Source organism: Aulonocara sp. 'chitande type north' Nkhata Bay, linkage group LG2, assembly GCF_057382095.1.
Source record: "Aulonocara sp. 'chitande type north' Nkhata Bay isolate Kocher_YH1m ecotype deep benthic linkage group LG2, A_spYH_male_GT1.1, whole genome shotgun sequence".
NCBI lineage: Eukaryota > Metazoa > Chordata > Actinopteri > Cichliformes > Cichlidae > Aulonocara > Aulonocara sp. 'chitande type north' Nkhata Bay.
In genome coordinates this window covers 2929086-2951355 of record NC_141345.1, presented here as the reverse complement: position 1 = coordinate 2951355, position 22270 = coordinate 2929086, and the positions used below count along the sequence as shown (strand labels likewise).

Sequence of the window (22270 nt, the reverse complement as noted above, 5' to 3'; positions counted from 1 at the left end):
AAATATTTCACAAGCTAAATCCTTAAAATCTGAAAAATCTGTGATGTCCAGGATGTACCCTGCCTCTTGTCCACAACAGGATAAGTAGATAAATGGTTAAAAGGATGGATGATGGAGGGTGGGTTAAATATAAATATCTTCAATGTACCAGTGGCTGGACAGAGCTGGACTCAAAGACAGCACAGGAACAAGCTCTGAAGACAAGATCCATAGAGGCTGGGGTCTACCACACGATGCAAGACCCCAGGTGCAGGCTGTGTAAAGATGCCCCTGAGACAATCCTGCACATAACCGCAGGGTGCAAGATGCTAGCAGGCAGGGCATACATGGAACACCATAACCAAGTGGCCGGCATAGTGTAAACCTGCAACACTTGTTTTGTAGCCACATGCAAAGCTGTTAAAACAAGCAAACTTCTGAGCAAACATTTGCTTATATAGACATTCAGAAGTCTGCATGGGCACAGAGCAACATTACTGTAGCTGTGTTTGCACAGTTAGATCACTAATTTGTTGCCAGGCAAAAGACACCAATTTGTTGGTGCTACTGTTCACCACCACAGGAGCACACGGAGCAAAACAGGAATTTTTCAATTAAAGAACTGGGATAATACTCAATAGTTAAGTCACTCACCTGATCTGAGGCCAGTAGAACAGCTTTTCAGTCATTAAATACAAAAGTGAATGCCGAGAGACCCAAATTCAAGCAACAACTGAAGCCGGGCAGAGGAAAAGGAGCACCTCAATGGAGGAAGCACAGCAATTGGTCATGTCCATGGATTTCAAACATTGGGTAGTCATTGTCTGCAAATGATTTTCATCCAAGAATTAAAACCAGTCCTCATATTTAATATATTAGTTTGTCCAATTAATTTTGAGCCTCTAAAAATGGAGTGCTGTGCAATAACTCCTGAACAGTTAATTCAAAACATTTGCAAAACCTCCAGATTTGGGTTACAAAGGTAAAACTATGAAAACTGTGTCTTTGTCCAACAAATTATGGACCTAACTGTATATAACTGGACATTGTAATTCCAATATCTACTCTTAAAGCTCAGTTTTCGGTCTCCACCAGCTGTTTACTGTGTACCAGCTAAGAACTCCATTATATTAAAAGCTAATCTCTAATCATTTGATGGTGTGTACAGTGGATTTTTACAAGCATCAAATTAAAGCAAAGTTAGAAATAGAATAAAAATAAATGAACAGACAGGCAAACATGCCCATGGATTTATTTCTTAGTTATAAATTAGATCAGTGTAAAGGTTGCATTTCTTTTTTTTTAATTCCCCATGTGGCCAGCTGTCACCAGTTGGGTTAACCCAGTTTATCTGAGTGGGCTGAGGCACACTGACCAGCACAGCCATTTTGATTCGCAGCCATCTGTGAGGCCCATTGTGAGAGGAGACAGAGGAGAACTGCAGCCTCTCGCCACAGCACTTTCCATGCAAACTCCCTGACCCCAGCGTCCTCGCTGCTGCTCGCCAGAGGAGCGCCAGTGTGTTGGACCCATTGCTTCCTGGATGGCCCTCACCACATTACAATCTCTTAATCACTGCTGTGCCTTTGAGAGAGAAAAGAGGGAGGGGGAGGGAGTCTCTGCAACTGGATTGGCTGCTCTTGGTGGAGCTGTTGCTAAGGGGAGGGCTTTACTCAGCGATGGATGGATTGATGGATGGATGGGCTTCTGGTTGGAGCAACTTAACATTTAGATCAACTAAATGTGATGAAGCAAATCTTCCAAAACTACTTGAGGTTCAGACCATGTTCTCTGTCACCATTTGCTGTTTTATTATTTATCAGATTTGTCTCACCCAAATAAAGTCTTATCAACCGTGATGGCTCAGTTTGCTTTACTGCCACTTGTCCTCTTGCAGCTACCATTTGTACAGTGTGAGATTTGAACTTTGTTTCAGGATTATTCAGTTCTGATGGGAAAGTTTAGGGTTTAACATTCTGAAACCGATTGTTGGCATTTTGATTTCAGCCAAGTCAACTTTAAGGATTTAATTGCCTAGTTTAAGATTTAAGCAACTTGGCCTGAATATGCATTGAGGTAAGAGTCCAATTACACTTTTAAAAAAATATAAACTTGTGCCCATGTACTTTAGATGATATACTGAAGTGCTTAAAACAGACTCCAGGCAAGTTGCATCAGATACAAGATTAAATGGTGTTGAGATCCCAGCACTGCTTACTCATTTAGTGCCAAAATTGCCACGCCCAGCTAAAACCCTTCTAGAATTATCTTGCAACATCCGCATACTCATGTTAAAATATTAACATTGCACAGGCCGGACCAACATCTATACGTTTTAAGGGTTTCCCCTCAGAAGTTTAGCTAAAGTATCATCTTTCGCCAGGAATGTCACATCAGAGACTAGTTTACATCTGAGCAGAGATTGAGGTAAACATCTATTTATAGGCAGGCTACTTGAGAGAGTCTGAACATCCTTCCTGTTACTAATGACAGACAAGACAAACATTATTAGCTTCATGTTTATTTCCATTTTATTGCATCAATATAAAATTGGATTTTCAAATTAAGTTTCCATAGACAAACATTTAAGCTATATAATGAACAACTTACAGTGACAATGTGGGAAGGAATTGAACATGGTATGGTACAAAAAGTCAAGGCACACCTTGTTGTAGCATTGAGTGGAACGCTTTAAAACCTCTGCAGGCAGGAACCCTTCAGCTCAGCTTTAATAAAATGACCATTTTTACAAGGAGGGACAGAATAGCCAGCATTCAATATCTCCTATGGGCAGAAACTTTATTCACTTCAACTTGAAATTCATGTAAATTTGAAATGCAGATCACGTGAGGGAAAACGTTCTGCCTAAAATCAGAGCTGTGCTTCATCAGGACTTGATTCAGTAAACCTCCACCAAGCACGAACATGCCAGCCTCTCCAGAAGAGGCAGGCTGACGACATGCGCAGGGATCACTGGTTTATTTATTTATTTTATTCATTTGATGGGAGGGGGCGGAGGAGCAGGATTGAAGTTTGAGTGTTATTCAGTAGCAGGAGAAGCCAGGAGTGGTTGCCCTGGTCAGTTTACTGTCCATCTGAGAGTTTTGGAAGAGATCTGACCCATCACAAAACACCTCACTATTTCAAGTCAGTTTGAGGAGAAAAGGGCGAGGAAAACAGATGCAGTTACTTCTATCTCATGAAGTTTCCTCCTCCAATTTCCCTCTTGTACCTGTTGGTGAGGTGGTCTGCCTGCATGGTCAGCTTGGACAGCACGCCAAACAGTCCTCTGAGGTGATAATGAAACTGATGCTGCAGGTCAGCGTTGTCATCCACGTGTATGTCTCCCTTCACCGCCTGCTGCTCTTCCTGCTTCACCGCCATCTCTAGGAAGCTGGCACCGCTGCTCACCTCCCTCTTCAGCAGGCCCCACTCCATGTCGTTCTTTATGGACTTGAGCAGCAGGTAATGCTCGTACATGTCCCTCTGCTTGTTGCTGCACGGCGGTTCGTTGTTGTTGTTAGCCTGCTGCTCGTCCAGCGGCATGTCTCGCAGCAGGCTCGGCACCATGATGGTCTCGTCCATGTTGTTGGTGGCCGCTATGAAGCGGTGCATGACGTTAATGAGGGAGTGCTTGTTGCCGACGGAGTCGCTGCTGATCTGCATCATTTTGAAGGCTGTAAGGTTACAGTGTAGCGCAGACGGGTGGATCTTTAAAGGCAGAGCTGTTTGGCTGGTGATCTGCAAGATGAAGGGAGGGATGATTAGGATGCAGGAAAGGTGCAGGGAGATTGAGCAGACTCTGCAGAAATGCAGCACAGCAAGGGCAAATCCCTCTGAGACAGCTTTACATAATCAGCACGGACAATAAAACACCTGCAGCACGCCGGACTAAAGCCTGGCTGCAGGGGACCGACACCGCGAGCTGACATCTCTAATAGAAAACAGATGAATAAGACTTCCGTATGCTTCCAATCTATACCATCATGCCCGAAGCGCATCACTATGACCTCGATTTCCTGCTGCTGAAATTCAAACATCCCTTCAGTTAGAGAGGCACTGAGTAAAAGACTGACCTGGAAACCTGAGGGAAAGCTTGCCTGGTGTCCTGGTTGGTTAACTCAAGTTTTCTCAGGCAGCGTACAGCACCCGCTGGGAAGAAAAATAAAAATTTCTTCAGCTGACTGACAGATAAGCGCTGTTTTTATACCCAGCAGCCGGGTTGGGCGGTAGGAAGGACTGAAAGTCCGGCCTCTTTGGGTTTTACTGCAGAGCCAGTTGGGCTGCATGACAACTGCAGGCGGGGCTTCTGCAGCGTCTGATCCAAAATTGACCAATGAAATGAGATCTGGCAGCAGCCACTCAAACATGTTTGTTCTGGGCTCGCCTGCGATTAGCTGCACCCTGTTTACTGCTCATCTTTTCCGGGCCGTTTGTCCCCTGAAGGCAACACTGGTGTAAGTCTCCGTGCAGCTCTTTGCACGTCGGGTTTGTCAAGAGTTGAACTCATAGATGGTTTAAGATTCAACTAAGCATAGTGTGATCCCCCCCATCCCCCCACACACGCTCACTCTCCGTCCTTTATTGGTTTGTATATATCTTGCACAGCACTGCCGCCTGGCGGTTAAGTTGTGTCGGTTCAACTGAAGCGTCCTCGCTGATGCAATACACTCATCCAAACGACACATGACCCCAGGAGCAGCACGTGTCACCAGGTGGAGCATCCACTGTGTCACGGGTGTCCCTAAAAGTCTGGCATAAATTTCAGGCTTTTAGCTGTATTTTCACGAGTTTTACAGCTTTCCCCACTGATAAAGATCTCCCTCGATGCCAATCTTAGTGCAGCAGTTAATTTAATTAATAAATAAACAAAATCACAGAAAAGTAGACATTTCTGTTTTGTTTAGGTCCACAGTAAAAGAAGAAAAAAAGATCCAAACAAAAAAGGACATTTTCTGTAAAATAACAATTTTCTGTTTTATAATTACAGGATAATTTACTGTGAATTTACACACTTATTTCTTCCAATTTAAGCCCAAAGAGTCATGCTGGCTGACTTTTTTTATTTACTACAGCAGCATTTCTTTATCTTGTAGAAAAACTGTTGAAATTGCACAAATTTTTCTTATATTAAGATATCTAAGGGATTAAATGTGAAGTTGAAACTTCTTTACACTGACAAAGGACAGAGTTTCATTCATTTGCCACACTAAGGATCAAAGTGGAGCTGCATTTGGTGCGTCATGTAAAATGAGTTTGACATCCCTGCATTATTGGATTAGTTTCACCTGCAATTTTCCTGAGTAAAACCAGCAGTCAGTGCTTTGAAAAGCATGGCACAAGTTGCCTGTGTCTAAGCTGTGAGCAATAGCCAAAGCTTATACATATTTATAGAAGCCTGCTTGTATTCATCAGCATGAATTCAATTATTTATTTACAGTCTAATGTGTTGGTGTACAGAGGCAAAGCTACAGAAATGGTCTGTGTCCTTGCGTCAAACATCATGCAAATCAAATTTGACCCCACCAGAAACTGGTTACCTCAGGGCAATAAAGCGCTATAAGGGCACTAAAATGTCACAGTTTTCTACATATGCTCATTTTTATTTTAATGAACATCAACTAAATTTTCTTAGAAGCATTTAATGTGTGATTGTATGGTTCCGTGTGTCCGAGTGTGCCTATCATTGATAACTATTCTCTGGAACTTCATGAAACACTTACTGTCTTCAAATTCACTCTCCTTGTTGAAGGAATGGGGCCCAATTGCCCAAACACATTCTTTTCTCCCATAAAATATTTATGTGCTCATATCCTGTAAGTTAACATGAGTTCATGCAAGTATTAAATGATGCAATTAAGCAAGTTGTAGCAAGCGAGCACCAGAAAACATAAAACAAGCAGTGTAAAGTATCAGAGTTCAGAAACACAGTTTAAATGTACTAAGTTACATTCCACTACTGCTCATCTAACTCAGTGACGCTGTAGGATTAACAGCACTACGCACCAAGTCTAAGGAAACTTTATTTAACAAACTGCAAATGAGCAACATCTCTCAGGCCTTTGTAGAAGTTTAGAGTTCAATCAGCATAGACTGTGTTGATATTTATTTTGTCAACAACGGCATATTACCAAAGCACAGAGGTATAACTGGTGGTTATACCTCCTGCACATGCACATCATGTCAGCTACACCCAGTGACTGTTTCGTTTGCTGTGCAAACAGTTAAACCTGAAATTAAAGAGACGTAGGTTGTGCTTTTATTCTTTGGCCACAATAATAATTTTTTCCCCCAAGGCTTTTTAGAACGAAAAAAGGTTTATTTGAATGAAATATCAAACCATTGTGCAAAGACCTACCACCTTCATACACATCAGGAGAAACGACTAGCCAGAGAAAATACAACAGCTGCAGTGAAGCACGAGATTCAACAACGAGGTGATTGAGCTGACAGCGTGTAGCCTTGTTACAGCCGTTTACATCTTTTACTATGCTGAGTGGTAGAAGTGAAGAACAATGTGGTGTTCACCCTTTAACTTCACCCCTGCAAATTATAGAAGTTAGGTAATGAAGGGGAGTCTGGTTTTCCTGGCTGTCAGCCACAGCCATGGATGAAAGTTCAAGGCCGCACTGTGTTTTTAGTGTGTAGTTTAATAGTGTAACTGTGTGACAGGTCTTTACGTTACAGATGCAATTAGAGTGCATTATGGGGAAAAAAAAAAAAAAGTGAATCTTGACAAAGTGGATGGTAAATTCTTATTTGATCATTCAGGCATTTTTAGTATTTTGTATTTTTATGTGCAGTTACTTTAATCGCACATCAAACATGCTATTTAAATCCATAAAGTTGTCTTCCACTGAAAAACAGAGATGCTTTCATATCTTGAAGTTTATTAGCATTCTTCTAAAGGCCCCAAATATCCAGGGCATGTTTGTCTGCCAAAAATCACCTGCTGCCAGAATATTTGTGTTTCTTTCTTTTTTTGTGAGCAAACAGCTGTACAGACAGTTGCTAAGAACGCACACTGTCAGAGACACTGGATTTCATCTTTTATTTTCAAGTATTTCACATGCATCCACACAAGAATAACACTAACACTGAAAACTGTGGTAAGAAGTCAGGTGTAGTTGGCACACATAATTGGTAGGGCTGGCTTTCCCACACAGCTCCTATAAATCATTTGTACTTGATTTCAGGAAGGTGACCTGTCCATTTCTAGGGCTTATAAAGGCTTCACACATAAAGATACAGACGTTTAACATTAACAGCTTATTATTGTCTACATTTCATCTGCTCAGCTACAGACTACTAGCGAAAAAATTATAACACAAGGCAACTGTGAAACAAGAAATGAAAATGTTGCTGTCAAATTAACTCAAATAAAAAAGTGACACTAATACACAACATAAACACTAAATGTAATTTCCCTAATTTACTCCCAGAATAACAAATGACCTGTGAAATGTTTTATCTTTGGTCACACCAAGTTCCGAGTATTCTCCCTTTTTGATGCTCCGCAGACATGATTCCCTTGTGCATTGGTGAGATTGAATAAAAGAAAAAGCGGTGAGTGTCTTCCATCTCTAAAATTACATGATAAGAAACACAAAGACAAAATATTAAAATCCCAACTCAGTTCGTACCAGGACCGGCTCATCAGTGACCTGCAAATAGAAGCAGAAAGACCGTTACAAATCCTCCTCAGAACAATCTGTATGACTTGCTGTTATGATAACTCCCTCATAAAAGACATACCTGTGGCAGGTGACTGTTAGACCATCTCATACTGGTTGTTGGTGATGTATCGAGACAAGCAGCAGGCCAGGAACATCCCAATGAGCTGAAACCACAGTACACAAATTTCAATCTGTGGCCCAAACTGACATCTGAAAAATTTTTTTCTATGGCTTCCTGAAACCTTAAATTACTTAAAAAACAAAACATAACAAAAAAAACAAAAACAAAACAAGCAACAATTACTTCCTTTTTTGTGTTTTCACAGATTTACTTACATCTTGTATTCATTAGCAAGACGCATGACATCTGCATTAAATTATTCTGTTCTTTTGTCCCATTTTTAGTTTTTTTTTTTTTAAGTCAACGTTTAAATGATTCTCTTTCTTATACTTTGTTAATTCCTGGGTTTTGATATTTTTGTGTGGATGGATGCTGGATAACGTGGCAGCTGTACTGATCTGCTGAGGAGAAGAGAGCTGAATGTAAAAGCAAAGCTGTTCAGTTACCCGTCGATCTGCGTTCCTGCTCTCACTAATGTCCACGAGCTGTGGGCATCGTGGATATAAGAGACAGGAATTAGAAATGCCTCCTGGGACGCCTCCTATGTGAGGTGTTTCAAGCACTTTCAATTGGGAGGAGGCCAGGGGACAGACCCAGGACATGTTTGACAGATACTGTCTCTCAGCTGGTTTGAGAACACGTCTGTGAGGAGCTGGAGAAGATGTCTGGGTGTCTATGCTTAGACTCCTGCCCCGACAACCAAGGTCAGTGACAAAAAAAAATTACTAGATGAATAATCAGACAATGTTACGGTAATTTAAACATGTTTTCTAACTATTCTTTCCTTATGGCTCATGTTTGAAATAAATGTAAAACATGGGTGATTATAGTGACCCATTTGATTTAGGGGCTGTTTAAACTGGGTATTTAAATGACTTTCACCATTACTGTAGCAATGTTGTTTGTTTACTCAGGTTTTGTGTTGGTTTCTGGAGACTTGGAAAGATTTTACATTTGTCTTAACTGGAAAGCACTTGGGTCAAGTCTACTTAAATAAAAGTGACTTGACTTCTCGTATGACTGGAAAACTGTGGCTATACCGCAGAACCACAAGTTGCACAGTTTTCCACTTATAACCTTCACTTACTCTAAGTCAGAGCTTTGCATGGAGCAGCCACACTAATGCTCAGACAGGCTACAAGTAACTGTAAACATTAACTACACTGTGAGTCACTCTGAAAGAACTAGGAAGATCCTTCTCCACACCTGTGCTACAATGGTGGAAAAGAAGTATACAAAAACTTCAGCATGACAAAGAACCAGTCGATAATATAGCATCTGTGAAAGATGCTTATTAAGTGGAGGTATGAAAAGAATTTGGGGTAATTCCCAAATTTTATGGCTTTATAAATGCTTTAAATATCGATTCACGGGAGACTATGGTGACTGGCTTGATTTCGGGGCTTGTCTCAAGTGGCCACCTTTGGAGCGGCATGTTGCTGCTTTGTGCAAAAATGACCTACAGTGGGGCAAAAAAGTATTTAGTCAGCCACCGATTGTGCAAGTTCCCCCACTTAAAATGATGACAGAGGTCAGTAATTTGCACCAGAGGTACACTTCAACTGTGAGAGACAGAATGTGAAAAAAAAAATCCATGAATTCACATGGTAGGATTTGTAAAGAATTTGTTTGTAAATCAGGGTGGAAAATAAGTATTTGGTCACCTCAAACAAGGAAAATCTCTGGCTCTCACAGACCTGTAACGTCTTCTGTAAGAAGCTTTTCTGTCCCCCACTCGTTACCTGTATGAATGGCACCTGTTTGAACTCATCATCTGTATAAAAGACACCTGTCCACAGCCTCAAACAGTCAGACTCCAAACTCCGCCATGGCCAAGACCAAAGAGCTTTCGAAGGACACCAGGAAAAGTATTGTAGACCTGCACCAGACTGGGAAGAGTGAATCTACAATAGGCAAGCAGCTTGGTGTGAAAAAATCAACTGTGGGAGCAATCATCAGAAAATGGAAGACATACAAGACCACTGATAATCTCCCTCGATCTGGGGCTCCACACAAGATCTCATCCCGTGGGGTCAAAATGATCATGAGAACGGTGAGCAAAGATCCCAGAACCACACGGGGGGACCTGGTGAATGACCTGCAGAGAGCTGGGACCAAAGTAACAAAGGTCACCATCAGTAACACACTACAACGGCAGGGAATCAAATCCCGCAGTGCCAGACGTGTTCCGCTGCTGAAGCCAGTGCATGTCCAGGCCCGTCTGAAGTTTGCCAGAGAGCACATGGATGATACAGCAGAGGATTGGGAGAATGTCATGTGGTCAGATGAAACCAAAGTAGAACTTTTTGGTATAAACTCAACTCGTCGTGTTTGGAGGAAGAAGAATACTGAGTTGCATCCCAAGAACACCATACCTACTGTGAAGCATGGGGGTGGAAACATCATGCTATGGGGCTGTTTTTCTGCCAAGGGGACAGGACGACTGATCCGTGTTAAGGACAGAATGAATGGGGCCATGTATCTGGCCAAGATGGCGCCGCGGATGGTCGCCCTGGTGCTTCAGTGCGTTACTTTTGTTTTGTTTTTGTGCATTTCTTCTGTGTCTGGGGACTCCTCTGGATACTCCTCTGGATACTCGTACACCAGAGAAGAGCTCCTTAACTACAGGACTACAACGCCTGTGGAAGTGCTATTTATGACACTATGTTTGCACTGAAGCACCGCAGCAATTTCCTAATGTTGTAAACCTGCTCAACATTTGGCAATAAACCCCATTCTGATTCTGATTCTGATCGTGAGATTTTGAGCCAAAACCTCCTTCCATCAGTGAGAACTTTGAAGATGAAACGAGGCTGGGTCTTCCAACATGACAATGATCCAAAACACACCGCCCGGGCAACAAAGGAGTGGCTCCGTAAGAAGCATTTGAAAGTCCTGGAGTGGCCTAGCCAGTCTCCAGACCTCAACCCCATAGAAAATCTGTGGCGGGAGTTGAAAGTCCGTGTTGCTCGGCGACAACCCCAAAACATCACTGCTCTCGAGAAGATCTGCATGGAGGAATGGGCCAAAATACCAGCTACTGTGTGTGCAAACCTGGTAAAGACCTATAGTAAACGTTTGACCTCTGTTATTGCCAACAAAGGTTATGTTACAAAGTATTGAGTTGTATTTTTGTTATTGACCAAATACTTATTTTCCACCCTAATTTACGAATAAATTCTTTACAAATCCTACCATGTGGATTCATGGATTTTTTTTTTTTTCACATTCTGTCTCTCACAGTTGAAGTGTACCTCTGGTGCAAATTACTGACCTCTGTCATCGTTTTAAGTGGGGGAACTTGCACAATCGGTGGCTGACTAAATACTTTTTTGCCCCACTGTACAAGTGATTTTAGCAATGCACACTGGGCAACGTGGCTCAATAAACTTGAGTCTGATATCAGAATGTAGACTGTATGAGGGGAATAACTGCTGAATCAGAGCCAAGATGCACAGCCGCTGTGGCTCTGCTCTAGGTCTCCATGCTACGTCCCCCTTGGTGCAGTCTTGAGAACAGCTGGAGAACACATCACACAAACAAGCTTATGTTGCCACATTTCAACTAGATTTTCTCTCACTGTTGGAAATCATTTCCTGCTGTGTTCCTGTTTGTTGGTTAGTAGAGGTGGGTCACAGCAAAATAAAAATAAAAAAAATTCAAGACAAACCCTCCAGCTGATCTGCCCGTCCTTTTATTTTCATCCTAACGTGGTGAAAACTGAGCTTTTTCATTAATAGAACAGAGAGTAGAAACATCCTGTCTCAAAGTGACGATGAAAAACCTTTTCTTATACTTATTACTTTGAGGCAGACTGCTGCGATTCCTTAGGCTTAAAACATTCCTTTTTGTTAAAGCAGGATCAGGTGAGCCTGAAACATTCCCATAGTCACATTAATACAGTGAGGATTTTTCTCCACTCCTCTTTTCAATCCTGACGTGTTTACATGCCAATACTGCACGTCACAAACTTTTGTCTACTCTCCCACAGTTTGTGTTCTGTCCTCGCCTCTCTGTGGTTGCCTCTCCCCGAGGGTGGTTTTGCTGGGCGTTCTTTCTTCCCACAGTCACCAAGTCCTTGCTCATAGGATAATTTGGTTGTTGGGCTCTCTCTCTAACATTTTAGGGTCTTCACCTTATAATATAAAGTGGCTTGGGGTGACCGCTGTGAATTGGCACTACATAAATCACATTTAACTGAATTAACATAGGTTGGTTATTACTTCAAGAAAAACAATACTAATTGGTTCCTACATCCGGCTTCAATTGTTCAGCTTTTCTTTGGTTTGTAGCCACAAACGGTTTCCATATAACAGAATATTAGACATACCTGAAAGAAGGCAATTCCAAAAGAAATCCCAGCAATTATTCCCAGGTTGTTCTCCATTGTGGTGCTTACCAGCACAAAGCAGCCCTTCACAACAGGAAAAAACAAAAAACCCCTCAGAATTAAACAAAGTTATATTGAACCAAAACCTTTTACAAATACAGCTGACCATCTTTGAGATGAACTGCTTGTTCCAAACTCACCGTTGTGTACACCACATTCTCAGCCTTGGCAAGATCCTTCAGTGTTTCTGGTGAGCAGTTATCGCTGTCTTTACAGCAGCTGACCGGGATGCCTTTCTCTTGAAAGTACTTTGTATTGTTCCAGTCTGTGTAATTATACACCCCGCAGCAGTGCAACTAAAAGCAAAGAGTCACAAACAGAAAAGAAAAGAAAAGAAAGCTATGTTGTGGATTCTCCCTTTGAGAAGACAGTGATGAGAGCAACATGGTTCAAGGAGAGTGCTCCTGTGCGTTCAGTGTTGAGTTGACCTTTAAAATGTTCATATAAACAAGAGCCCTCTGGTGTGTACAGAGAAACATAAAGTCAGATAAATGCAACGCCACTAGGGTGATGGAAAATCTCCCACTTACATTCCTCTGGATGGTGTCCACTGGATTCTTGCTCTCCGTGCCGTTGTACTTTATCACTGCGTTTTTATAGCCGTTGTCCAGTGTGGCTTTGATCTGATGAGTTCAAAATAAAGGCGTCACATACATAACAGAGGGGTTGACTTTGAGTTGTGCTAGCTGAAACCTGACAGAGATAACGGGTATCACAATAGTGGTATTCATCTTTTCGCTGCAGACGCTGCACACGCTCATGTGATTGCACGACTTCACCGTTTGTGATGTTGAACTTGTTTTAACCCGTTTCAAGAAACTTTCACCCATGAAAATAAATGACAAACATTCCCTCAGTGTCATGTTACAGTTTCATTTTGATTCAAGCGTACCAACTGTAAGTTTAACCCACCTCATGTCAAAAAATATTTCCATTTCCTCACCTCATGCCTGAAGATGAAGCCTGAAACTCCAGCCACGAGCTCAGCCAGGAAGACCAAGGTCAAAAACATGGCATACTGAGAAACACAAAAGACAAAAAACAGTCATGCAAGGTTATTTCTGAGACTGGGAATGTTTCCTACTGCTCTTTCACCGACCAGTTTGAGCATCCACGGGCTGCCACGGCATGTGGCGAAGCAGCCGAACAGTCCGAAGATAACGATGATGGCTCCGGTCCCGATGAGGACATATGGCGCGTTGGTGCTCTCCTCAGCAGCCAGGGAGAAATAGGTCTCCAAGCTTACCTTCCCCCACACGCCAACGGCCAGCAGGATCACGCCTGTGACCTGGAGACAACAGAAGAGCGAGTCAGCTCAAGAATCAAAGATCAACAGAGAAACGCAAGGAAGGCTTTTAGGACCTGTGACTGATACGGGTCAAGCCCAACCAGTTACTTAAGAGTGTGGTTAGCATTCAGGAACACAATCATTTCATTTCAATTTATTATGTAGCTCTAGGGAAAATCATAAACAATGAGCAGCTTAATTAAAGAAAGAGAAAGATAATTAATTTATCTGTGGATCACCAGGGGGGGAAATATCTACTGACTTCAGCTTCCAAAATATAAAGATCTCTTTTTTGTCACATATGATAATAAAACCATTTTTTGGTAATTATAGACACTTAAAAACATTTTAAATCTATTATTCTGCATGTGTATGTACTCTGACAGACTGGTGATCTACCTTGAATCTCACTTTTACTTGAGAACCGTGTCGGTCTGCATCCAGAGAAAACACAATTTCCCTTAGCGACTTCCTTTATTAAATCTGCACTGATCTCAGGGGAGCAAATGTAGATGAGGCAGGGGGTAGATTGTATCTGAGGCAAACAGGATACAGCCTTTCCGTTCACAATACACGCTTAATATGCTGTGGATTATTCATCTACCCGCCTCGCGTGTTTTAGTAAGAACACGCCTGGGATTCGAGCCTCAGTCTGTGATTTAATCTCAATCTCAGCAGCTTTTCCTTTAACGCTCCCCCACACAAGTCATTAGCCTGAGGGGAGGCATCGGCTCAGCCAGGCAGCAGCAATAAATTGTCAGATAAAAGCACAGCCCTGAACTCTGTGTTAGCAGAAGCAGGAGCCTCACAGGGCTGTTTGCTCAGAGCAAAGACTAACACTGAGAACAACTGTAAGCATCTGTTTTCCTCCACAGACAAGCTTGTGTTTGTTTGTTTCGTTTTGTGAAGAAACGTGATTTAAGCGTAAATGGGTCCGGCAACAAGAAATTACTGTTGCGTTTATTTTTGGTTATTAAACTGTGAAAATAATAAAACATGTTATTTCCCAACTGCAGAAATTTAAACCACAAGCTCTAATTTGAAGATATATTCAGTTTTTTTACTCCTGTAAATAACAAAGGGAAGCAGGGTTTCACTGATATATTACCTGAAGATGATAACAGGTGATAATTGCTCTGCTTTTTAAAAATGTGCAAATTAGATCAGGGTTTTTCCTACTTCAAAATAAGCCTGTGTATAGTTAAAGCAACAACATTAAGTAGTTGCATTTACTTGTTCCTGATAAACACGTTTTAACCTGAGTCAGGAAATCAAAGTAAAACCACTTTTGATCAACGTCATCACCCCCCCTGCTGATAAACAGTGCATTTTGCTGTAACTTCTGGCAATCTGATTAGTAAAAAAAATATTTTATGCATAAGTTTATGAAACCCCTATTTAAATGTTTTTAATTATGATCAGATTACATTGTCATTTGGAGTTGCCAACATGTTTCTAATGCAGGAAAGACACTGAAGATCAATTTGATCTGTTTTGGCTGATTAACTCTTCAGACAGTGTGTTAACTGAAAGTTGGGTCATTATATTAAAATGAGGCATTGTAAACAGAATAGTTGATCCTCTGTAGGCCACTATATCAGACTTTTGTGCCCTTTTATTTATTTTTTTAAATTGGCCCACAAAAGTCAGTTAATTTATATACCACTAGTTAAAAACAAACAAACAAAAAAACAAAAACAAGTAAGCTTTGAGCCCCTGTAGGCTCATCCCTGCTGTTATTGTTGCTGGAGACACGCTGACTGCTGTGAGCCTACAGCAAAGTTTAACCAAATATCTGAGAGTCTAAGCTTGCAGTTTGCACACGCACATCTTTAATTAAACACTTACTAATTCAGCTTCGCTGTCACGGTGTAAAACAAACCGGCTTGGATTGGAGAAGCTAAAAACATCACCATCTTTAAAAGTTTGCTTCAAAGGGGAAGTGGCTGGTGGAAACATAGTCACTGGTACAAAAAGAGGAAGTGGCAACAAGTTGCCCAATGCACTTTTTCACTAGCCCCACCAAAAAAAAAAAAAAAAAAAAGAAAAAAAAAAAGGGGGGCCCAAAATAAACTAGCCAAAAATAAATTCATTAATAAAAATGAAAAACTGCATTTTTCTTCTAAACATTTGTACTTCCCTAAGGAAAACCATCCAACCACAGCTGCAAATTAGCACTAGATCAAATGAAATAATCTATGTACAAAATTAAATGATTAACTGTGGAGCTTTAAACAGTTTTGTTTAGAGTAAACAAGAAATCTGAAGAGTTATTCTGCACTCCAATCTGGGTTTTATTCCATAAATCATCTCATGTAGTATTCTTGTTGCACGTGTATATAAAAACCCAGCTTCAATGAAATGTCATCTTATCATGATATGAAACTGAGCTGCAATCATCAAATTATCTCTGACATTTTCAGACAAAACCATTAATCATCTACTCATAAAAAAAATAACAGTTTCAGCAAACTGTGTGGAAGAAAAATTACTAGTTGAAGCCGTACATCAAATCCTCTAATCTGAGAAGTATGCAGAGGTTTTGAACAACAGCTGTGCATTAAAAAGAAAAGGGGAACAAAAAACTGAGAACTAGATGAGATGAAATGCTAGGATGAGATGATCACTATATGGCAGCACAGGTTAACAGCAACACAAACTGAGAGTTTTTATTCCCCAGAGTTACTGCAAGACTCTTTTATCAGACATTAATAGCAGTGTACTGATTTATCTGCCAAGGGGTGTAACAAAGGTAACTGATCACAGAGTGATGACGGTCAATCTGCTGTGTAACACCAATTTTACACTGGCTAAAGGCCAAAGGACACTGTGATGAGAGTGTGGCAACAAAAACAAAGTAAACCAACAACATACATCTAATGGCATCGACTACTGCCCAAAATGTTTGCTAGTTCTACTGATGGACTGGTAAATGAGCAAAATAACCACTATAGCCGATTATACAGGCGACCAGGTGACTGGTGTCAAGCCAGCCTCCAATTCGAGACTTGCAGTCAAGCCAGCCTCCAGTTTGTTTTACGTTCCCTGTGTATTCAAAGTATTACGGGAATGGATGTGGAAACCGGATTTCAAAATAAAAGCCAACTTCGAGTGAATTAACAGATATGTTAAGAACATAATAACATATAATTTAGGCTTTTTTTTTTTTTTTTTTTTTTTTTACAAACTCTAATGTTAGATCTATATGACACAGCCTTGTACCCTAATTGTGCCCTGTCACTATCAAGGCCATCTTATTTTGGATTTCAAAGTAAAAGCCCTGTGAATCTTCATTTTTGAACTACTCTTTCAATGACTTAATAATGCTCTTAAAAGCAAAAGTCGTATTTCCAAATACTATTTGAACTTTATATCAACACTTTCCAACCACAGTCTTTTTACAGTGATACCATATCAATATCAAGTCAGTCTGATTTTGCCTTTCATAGTAATGGCCCTTTGAAATTGTCCATAATTGACTTAATCTTCTAACGATTCAAAATGCTCTAAAATGAAAAATTCTTGTTTCCACAGGGTAATTCCACCTTAGATCAACAGTATACAGCCCCACAGTGATACCATATCAATATCAAGTCATTCTGATTATGCCTTCCAAAATAAAAGCCTTTTTAAATTGTCCATAATTGACCTAACTTTCAGTGATTTCAAAATGTTTTAAAATGGAAATTTCCTGTTTCCACAGGGTAATTCCACTCCAGATCAACAGTATACAACCTCACGATGTTACCATATCAATATCAAGACATTCTGATATTGCTTTAAAAAATAAAAGCATTTTCAAACTGCCCATATCTGAGTTGCTCCTGGAACAATTTCAAAATGCTCTAAAATGGCACATTCCTGTTTCCACAGGGTAATTCCACTTTAGATCAACAGTATACAGCCCCACAGTGATACCATATCAATATCAAGTCATTCTGATTTTGCTCTCAAAAATAAAAGCCTTTTCAAATTGTCCATAATTTGATACGTTTATATTTTAAGTCTGTGGAAAGATGTCATTCTAAATAAAGAAATTACAAAACAGCTTGCAAACCAACCATGACATCTTTCCACAGACTTAAAATATAAACGTACTATCAATTACAACCTAGTGGCAATTTCAGCTTCCTTTTACATCATCTTTATGATTCAATTCTGTCATAATCAATTGAGTCTGATTTTGCTTTTCAAAATGAAAACCCAATATGTGTTGAAACAACAATTTTCATTTTTAAAACATTCTGAAATAATTGAAAGAGTATATCACATATGGACAAATTCGACGGGCCATTAATTTGAAAGGCGAAATCAGACCAACATGAAATTTACATGGTTTTACTGTCGGGTTTGGATACTGTTGATTTAAAGTGAAATTATCCTGTGGAAACAGAAAATTTCCTTTTTAGAGCATTCCGAAATCGTTAAACGAGTAGGTCGTCTACGGGCAATTTGAAAATACTTTTATTTTGGAAGGCAAAATCAGAGTGACTTGATCTTAACATCGTATCTCTGTGGGGTTGTATACTGTTGATTTAAAGTGAAATTATTCTGTGGAAACAGAAAATTTCCTTTTTAGAGCATTCCGAAATCACTGAAAGTTAGGTAAGTTATTGGCATTTTCAACAGGCCATTATTTTGGAAGGCAAAATCAGAATGACTTGAAATTGAAGTAGTACCATGGTGTGGATGTACACTTTTGATCTAACATGGATTCATCCTGTGGAAAGAGTAAGTTTCATTTTTAGAGCGTTCTGAATTCTTTAAAAGAGTAGGTCGTATATCGGCAATTTGAAAAGTCTTTTATTTTGGAAGGCAACATCAGACTGATTTGATATTGATATGGTATCACTGTGGGGTTGGATACTATTGATCTAAAGTGGAATTATGCTGTGGAAACAGCAATTTTCCATCTTAGAGCATTTTGAATTCGCTCCAAGAGTAAGTCATATATGGGCAAATTGAAAAAGCTTTTATTTTGAAAAGCAAAATCAGACTGACTTGAAATTGACATGGTAACATCGTGAGGTTGTATACTGTTGATCTAAAGTGGAATTACCCTGTGGAAACTGAAATCTTCCTTTTTAGAGCATTCTGAAATCACTGAAAGTTAGGTAAATTATGGGCATTTTCAACAGGCCATTATTTTGGAAGGCATAATCAGAATTACTTGAAATTGATATGGTAACATCGTGAGGTTGTATACTGTTGACCTAAAGTGAAATTATCCTGTGGAAACAGCAATTTTCACTTTTAGAGCATTTTGAAATCTTTAAAAGAGTAGGTCGTATCTTGGCAATTTGAAAAGTCTTTTATTTTGGAAGGCAAAATCAGAATGACTTGATATTAATATGGTATCACTGTGGGGCTGTATACTGTTGATCTGGAGTAGAATTATCCTGTGGAAACAGGAAATTTCCATTTTAGAGCATTTTGAAATCACTGAAAGTTAGGTCAATTGTGGACAATTTGAAAAGGCTTTTACTTTGGAAGGCAAAATCAGAATGACTTGATATTAATATGGTATCACTGTGGGGCTGTATACTGTTGATCTAAAGTGGAATTACCCTGTGGAAACAGGAAATTTCCATTTTAGAGCATTTTGAAATTGTTCCAGGATCAAGTCAGATATGGGCATTTTGAAAATGCTTTTATTTTTGAAAGCAAAATCAGAATGACTTGATATTGATGTGGTAACATCGTGAGGTTGTATACTGTTGACCTAAAGTGAAATTATCATGTGGAAACAGCAATTTTCACTTTTAGAGCATTTTGAAATCTTTAAAAGAGTAGGTCGTATCTTGGCAATTTGAAAAGTCTTTTATTTTGGAAGGCATAATCAGAATGACTTGATATTGATATGGTAACATCGTGAGGTTGTATACTGTTGACCTAAAGTGAAATTATCCTGTGGAAACAGCAAAATTCTTTTTAAGAACATTTTGAAATCGTTAAAAAAGTAGGTCGCATATATGCTCAATTTGAAAGGGCATTTATTTTGGAAGGCATAATCAGAATGACTTGATATTGATATGGTATCACTGTGGGGCTGTATACTGTTGATCTAAGGTGGAATTACCCTGTGGAAACAGGAATTTTCCATTTTAGAGCATTTTGAAATCACTGAAAGTTAGGTCAATTGTGGACAATTTGAAAAGGCTTTTACTTTGGAAGGCAAAATCAGAATGACTTGACATTGATATGGTATCACTGTGGGGCTGTATACTGTTGATCTAAAGTGGAATTACCCTGTGGAAACAGGAATGTGCCATTTTAGAGCATTTTGAAATTGTTCCAGGAGCAACTCAGATATGGGCAGTTTGAAAATGCTTTTATTTTTTAAAGCAATATCAGAATGTCTTGATATTGATATGGTAACATCGTGAGGTTGTATACTGTTGATCTGGAGTGGAATTACCCTGTGGAAACAGGAAATTTCCATTTTAAAACATTTTGAAATCACTGAAAGTTAGGTCAATTATGGACAATTTAAAAAGGCTTTTATTTTGGAAGGCATAATCAGAATGACTTGATATTGATATGGTATCACTGTGGGGCTGTATACTGTTGATCTAAGGTGGAATTACCCTGTGGAAACAAGAATTTTTCATTTTAGAGCATTTTGAATCGTTAGAAGATTAAGTCAATTATGGACAATTTCAAAGGGCCATTACTATGAAAGGCAAAATCAGACTGACTTGATATTGATATGGTATCACTGTAAAAAGACTGTGGTTGGAAAGTGTTGATATAAAGTTCAAATAGTATTTGGAAATACGACTTTTGCTTTTAAGAGCATTATTAAGTCATTGAAAGAGTAGTTCAAAAATGAAGATTCACAGGGCTTTTACTTTGAAATCCAAAATAAGATGGCCTTGATAGTGACAGGGCACAATTAGGGTACAAGGCTGTGTCATATAGATCTAACATTAGAGTTTGTAAAAAAAAAAAAAAAAAAGAAAAAAAAAAGCCTAAATTATATGTTATTATGTTCTTAACATATCTGTTAATTCACTCGAAGTTGGCTTTTATTTTGAAATCCGGTTTCCACATCCATTCCCGTAATACTTTGAATACACAGGGAACGTAAAACAAACTGGAGGCTGGCTTGACTGCAAGTCTCGAATTGGAGGCTGGCTTGACACAAGTACCAGGTGCCTTGTCCCACACTTTGTCTGGCTCTAGTTTACACAAGTCACGATATGTTATCTCACAAGAAAAAATGGTCTCAAAGCAGATATATGAATGCATCCCGAATGTTTAGCAGTAATGTGGCACAAGGTCAACAATTTTAACAGTTTAACGGAGAAACGGGAGGAATGCAGTCAAATTAAAAGCCTTCCACAAGTCACCTGGGATCGGGTCACAATATTAATTTCCTCGTAGTTAATTAAACATTAAGTTTAATTAAGTTTCAGTCAGACATAAGATGTAATGTATTTACTTTATTAAATATCCGTTAAAAAAACAAAAACAAACAAACAAAATAAAATGTGACACTGAGGTTTGAGAAGTGCATTAGTGACTTTATTAGTGTACTTTAACGGCTAACGGCAACTTCCAGGGGTAATAAAGGCGAACACTGGGTGGATTTTTTTCCACAAGTAGTTATTACCGTCGACATAAAACTATCTCTACTCTGACTCGTGGACATTTTTTTCAGAAAATTTAACTTGTGCAGTGATTTCAAGAAACCGTGTCGTGAGCCTCGTTGGCAAAGCCGCTGCTCGGAGCCCATTGTTGCTCCTTCGTTAGCCTGTAGCCCCCTACTCCCCTTCCCTTTTGCAAGTCCGGCGACTCACCCAGAAAATTAGGCTGTAAGATATGAGGAAAGTCTTCAGGCAGGTAATCACTGGCTTCGTCTGAAGCCGGCGAGACGGTGGCGACATGTTGGAGTTTAGTTTTTTAACTGAAAAAAAGAGGAAAAAACTTCACTTCCCAGCGTCCAGAAACGAAGAGAGAAGAAGGGAAAAAAGTTCTGGATCTGAGGAGAGAGGGGGAAGTGTCGTCACTTACCCAGACTCACTTTCCTGGAGGATAAACAGCTCAGCTGGACAGACTAGCGTCAAGTCCGCAACAGCGACAGCGGTAAAACACCACACGCGCAAACAGCTATCAAAATAAAAGCCCAGCTGCGACGGTTTTTTTTTGTTTTTGTTTTTTTTTTAAGGGAAACGGTGTCCAACATGCGGTCCGGGGGCAGAATTGGGCCGCCACAGGGTCCCACTCGGACTGTTTGATGTGAAGTCATTTACTGCTTCAGTTTTTCAATATAATTAATTTCTTCTTGTTTTCTGCTGATGTTAGCCTTCCTGCACAGGAGTGATACTGTATGGCAAGCATTTCTAGACCAATACCAGCTGATGGAACCATAAGGAGGTGCAAGCGGTGGGAAATGTTCACAGCTTTTAGTGTTACCAGCTGTTCCTGCGCATGGAGGAGAGGCTGGGTGCTTCCTTTACTTAGTGAGGGACTGGGAGTTAGTGAATGGCTGTTTACCTGTGAGTGATTCTGCCTGTGCAGCAGTAGTTTTCATTTTCCTTGCCAGGATAGACCATTTTTTAGGATTTGTTTCTGTGTTTAGACCCCACACATAGGGGTGGAGGAGTCCTGTCAACAGACCTGTCACCAAGTTATTCTAATGATTGTATGTTTAATCTCTTAATCATTTGTTATCTCATAAGGCCATTTGTTTTTTGTAAAACAGGCTGCAGCATGAGCCCAGAAGCTCATAAATTTAGCAATTCCTGGCTAATTACATCCCATCCCCATAAGAAATGGTTCTGACTTCCAAGAATTGCAGTTGTCCCAGTTTG

The 22270-nt window shown here is 39.9% G+C and overlaps 3 protein-coding genes across 3 annotated transcripts in view; 1 reads left to right on the top strand and 2 right to left on the bottom strand.

Annotated features, from left to right (window-relative positions):
* Positions 1-2484: 2484 nt before the first annotated feature.
* Positions 2485-4214, bottom strand: mid1ip1l (MID1 interacting protein 1, like). The gene is made up of 2 exons (XM_086301856.1): positions 4056-4214; positions 2485-3720 (listed from the first exon to the last, which is right to left on the bottom strand). Exon 2 carries the CDS (start codon positions 3646-3648, stop codon positions 3172-3174), a length of 477 nt encoding a protein of 158 aa, XP_086157982.1. The 5' UTR covers positions 3649-3720; positions 4056-4214; the 3' UTR covers positions 2485-3171.
* A 2802-nt stretch (positions 4215-7016) lies between these two features.
* On the bottom strand, positions 7017-21590 carry tspan6 (tetraspanin 6). The gene is made up of 9 exons (XM_086301833.1): positions 21471-21590; positions 21257-21363; positions 13266-13454; positions 13110-13184; positions 12697-12789; positions 12307-12462; positions 12107-12190; positions 7735-7819; positions 7017-7643 (listed from the first exon to the last, which is right to left on the bottom strand). The coding sequence occupies exons 2-8, from the start codon at positions 21341-21343 to the stop codon at positions 7751-7753; spliced, it is 753 nt and encodes a 250-aa protein (XP_086157959.1). The 5' UTR covers positions 21344-21363; positions 21471-21590; the 3' UTR covers positions 7017-7643; positions 7735-7750.
* The window catches only part of srpx2 (sushi-repeat containing protein X-linked 2), a 20347-nt gene continuing 19053 nt past the window's right edge, over positions 20977-22270 (top strand). The window contains exon 1 of the mRNA XM_086301778.1: positions 20977-21542. The gene's annotated coding sequence lies outside the window, so the exon portion shown is untranslated. The remainder of the gene's footprint in view (positions 21543-22270) is intronic.

What these genes read in the sequence shown, in the direction of transcription:
- tspan6 (XM_086301833.1), bottom strand. Translation starts at nt 21,343, where the DNA reads ATGTCGCCACCGTCTCGCCGGCTTCAGACGAAGCCAGTGATTACCTGC. An exon ending in GCTTCATCTTCAGGCATGAG is followed by an intron (nt 12,790 to 13,109) that starts GTGAGGAAATGG and finishes TGAACTCATCAG; the next exon opens with ATCAAAGCCACACTGGACAA. An exon ending in AGAATGTGGTGTACACAACG is followed by an intron (nt 12,191 to 12,306) that starts GTGAGTTTGGAA and finishes CCTGTTGTGAAG; the next exon opens with GGCTGCTTTGTGCTGGTAAG.
- mid1ip1l (XM_086301856.1), bottom strand. Translation starts at nt 3,648, where the DNA reads ATGATGCAGATCAGCAGCGACTCCGTCGGCAACAAGCACTCCCTCATT.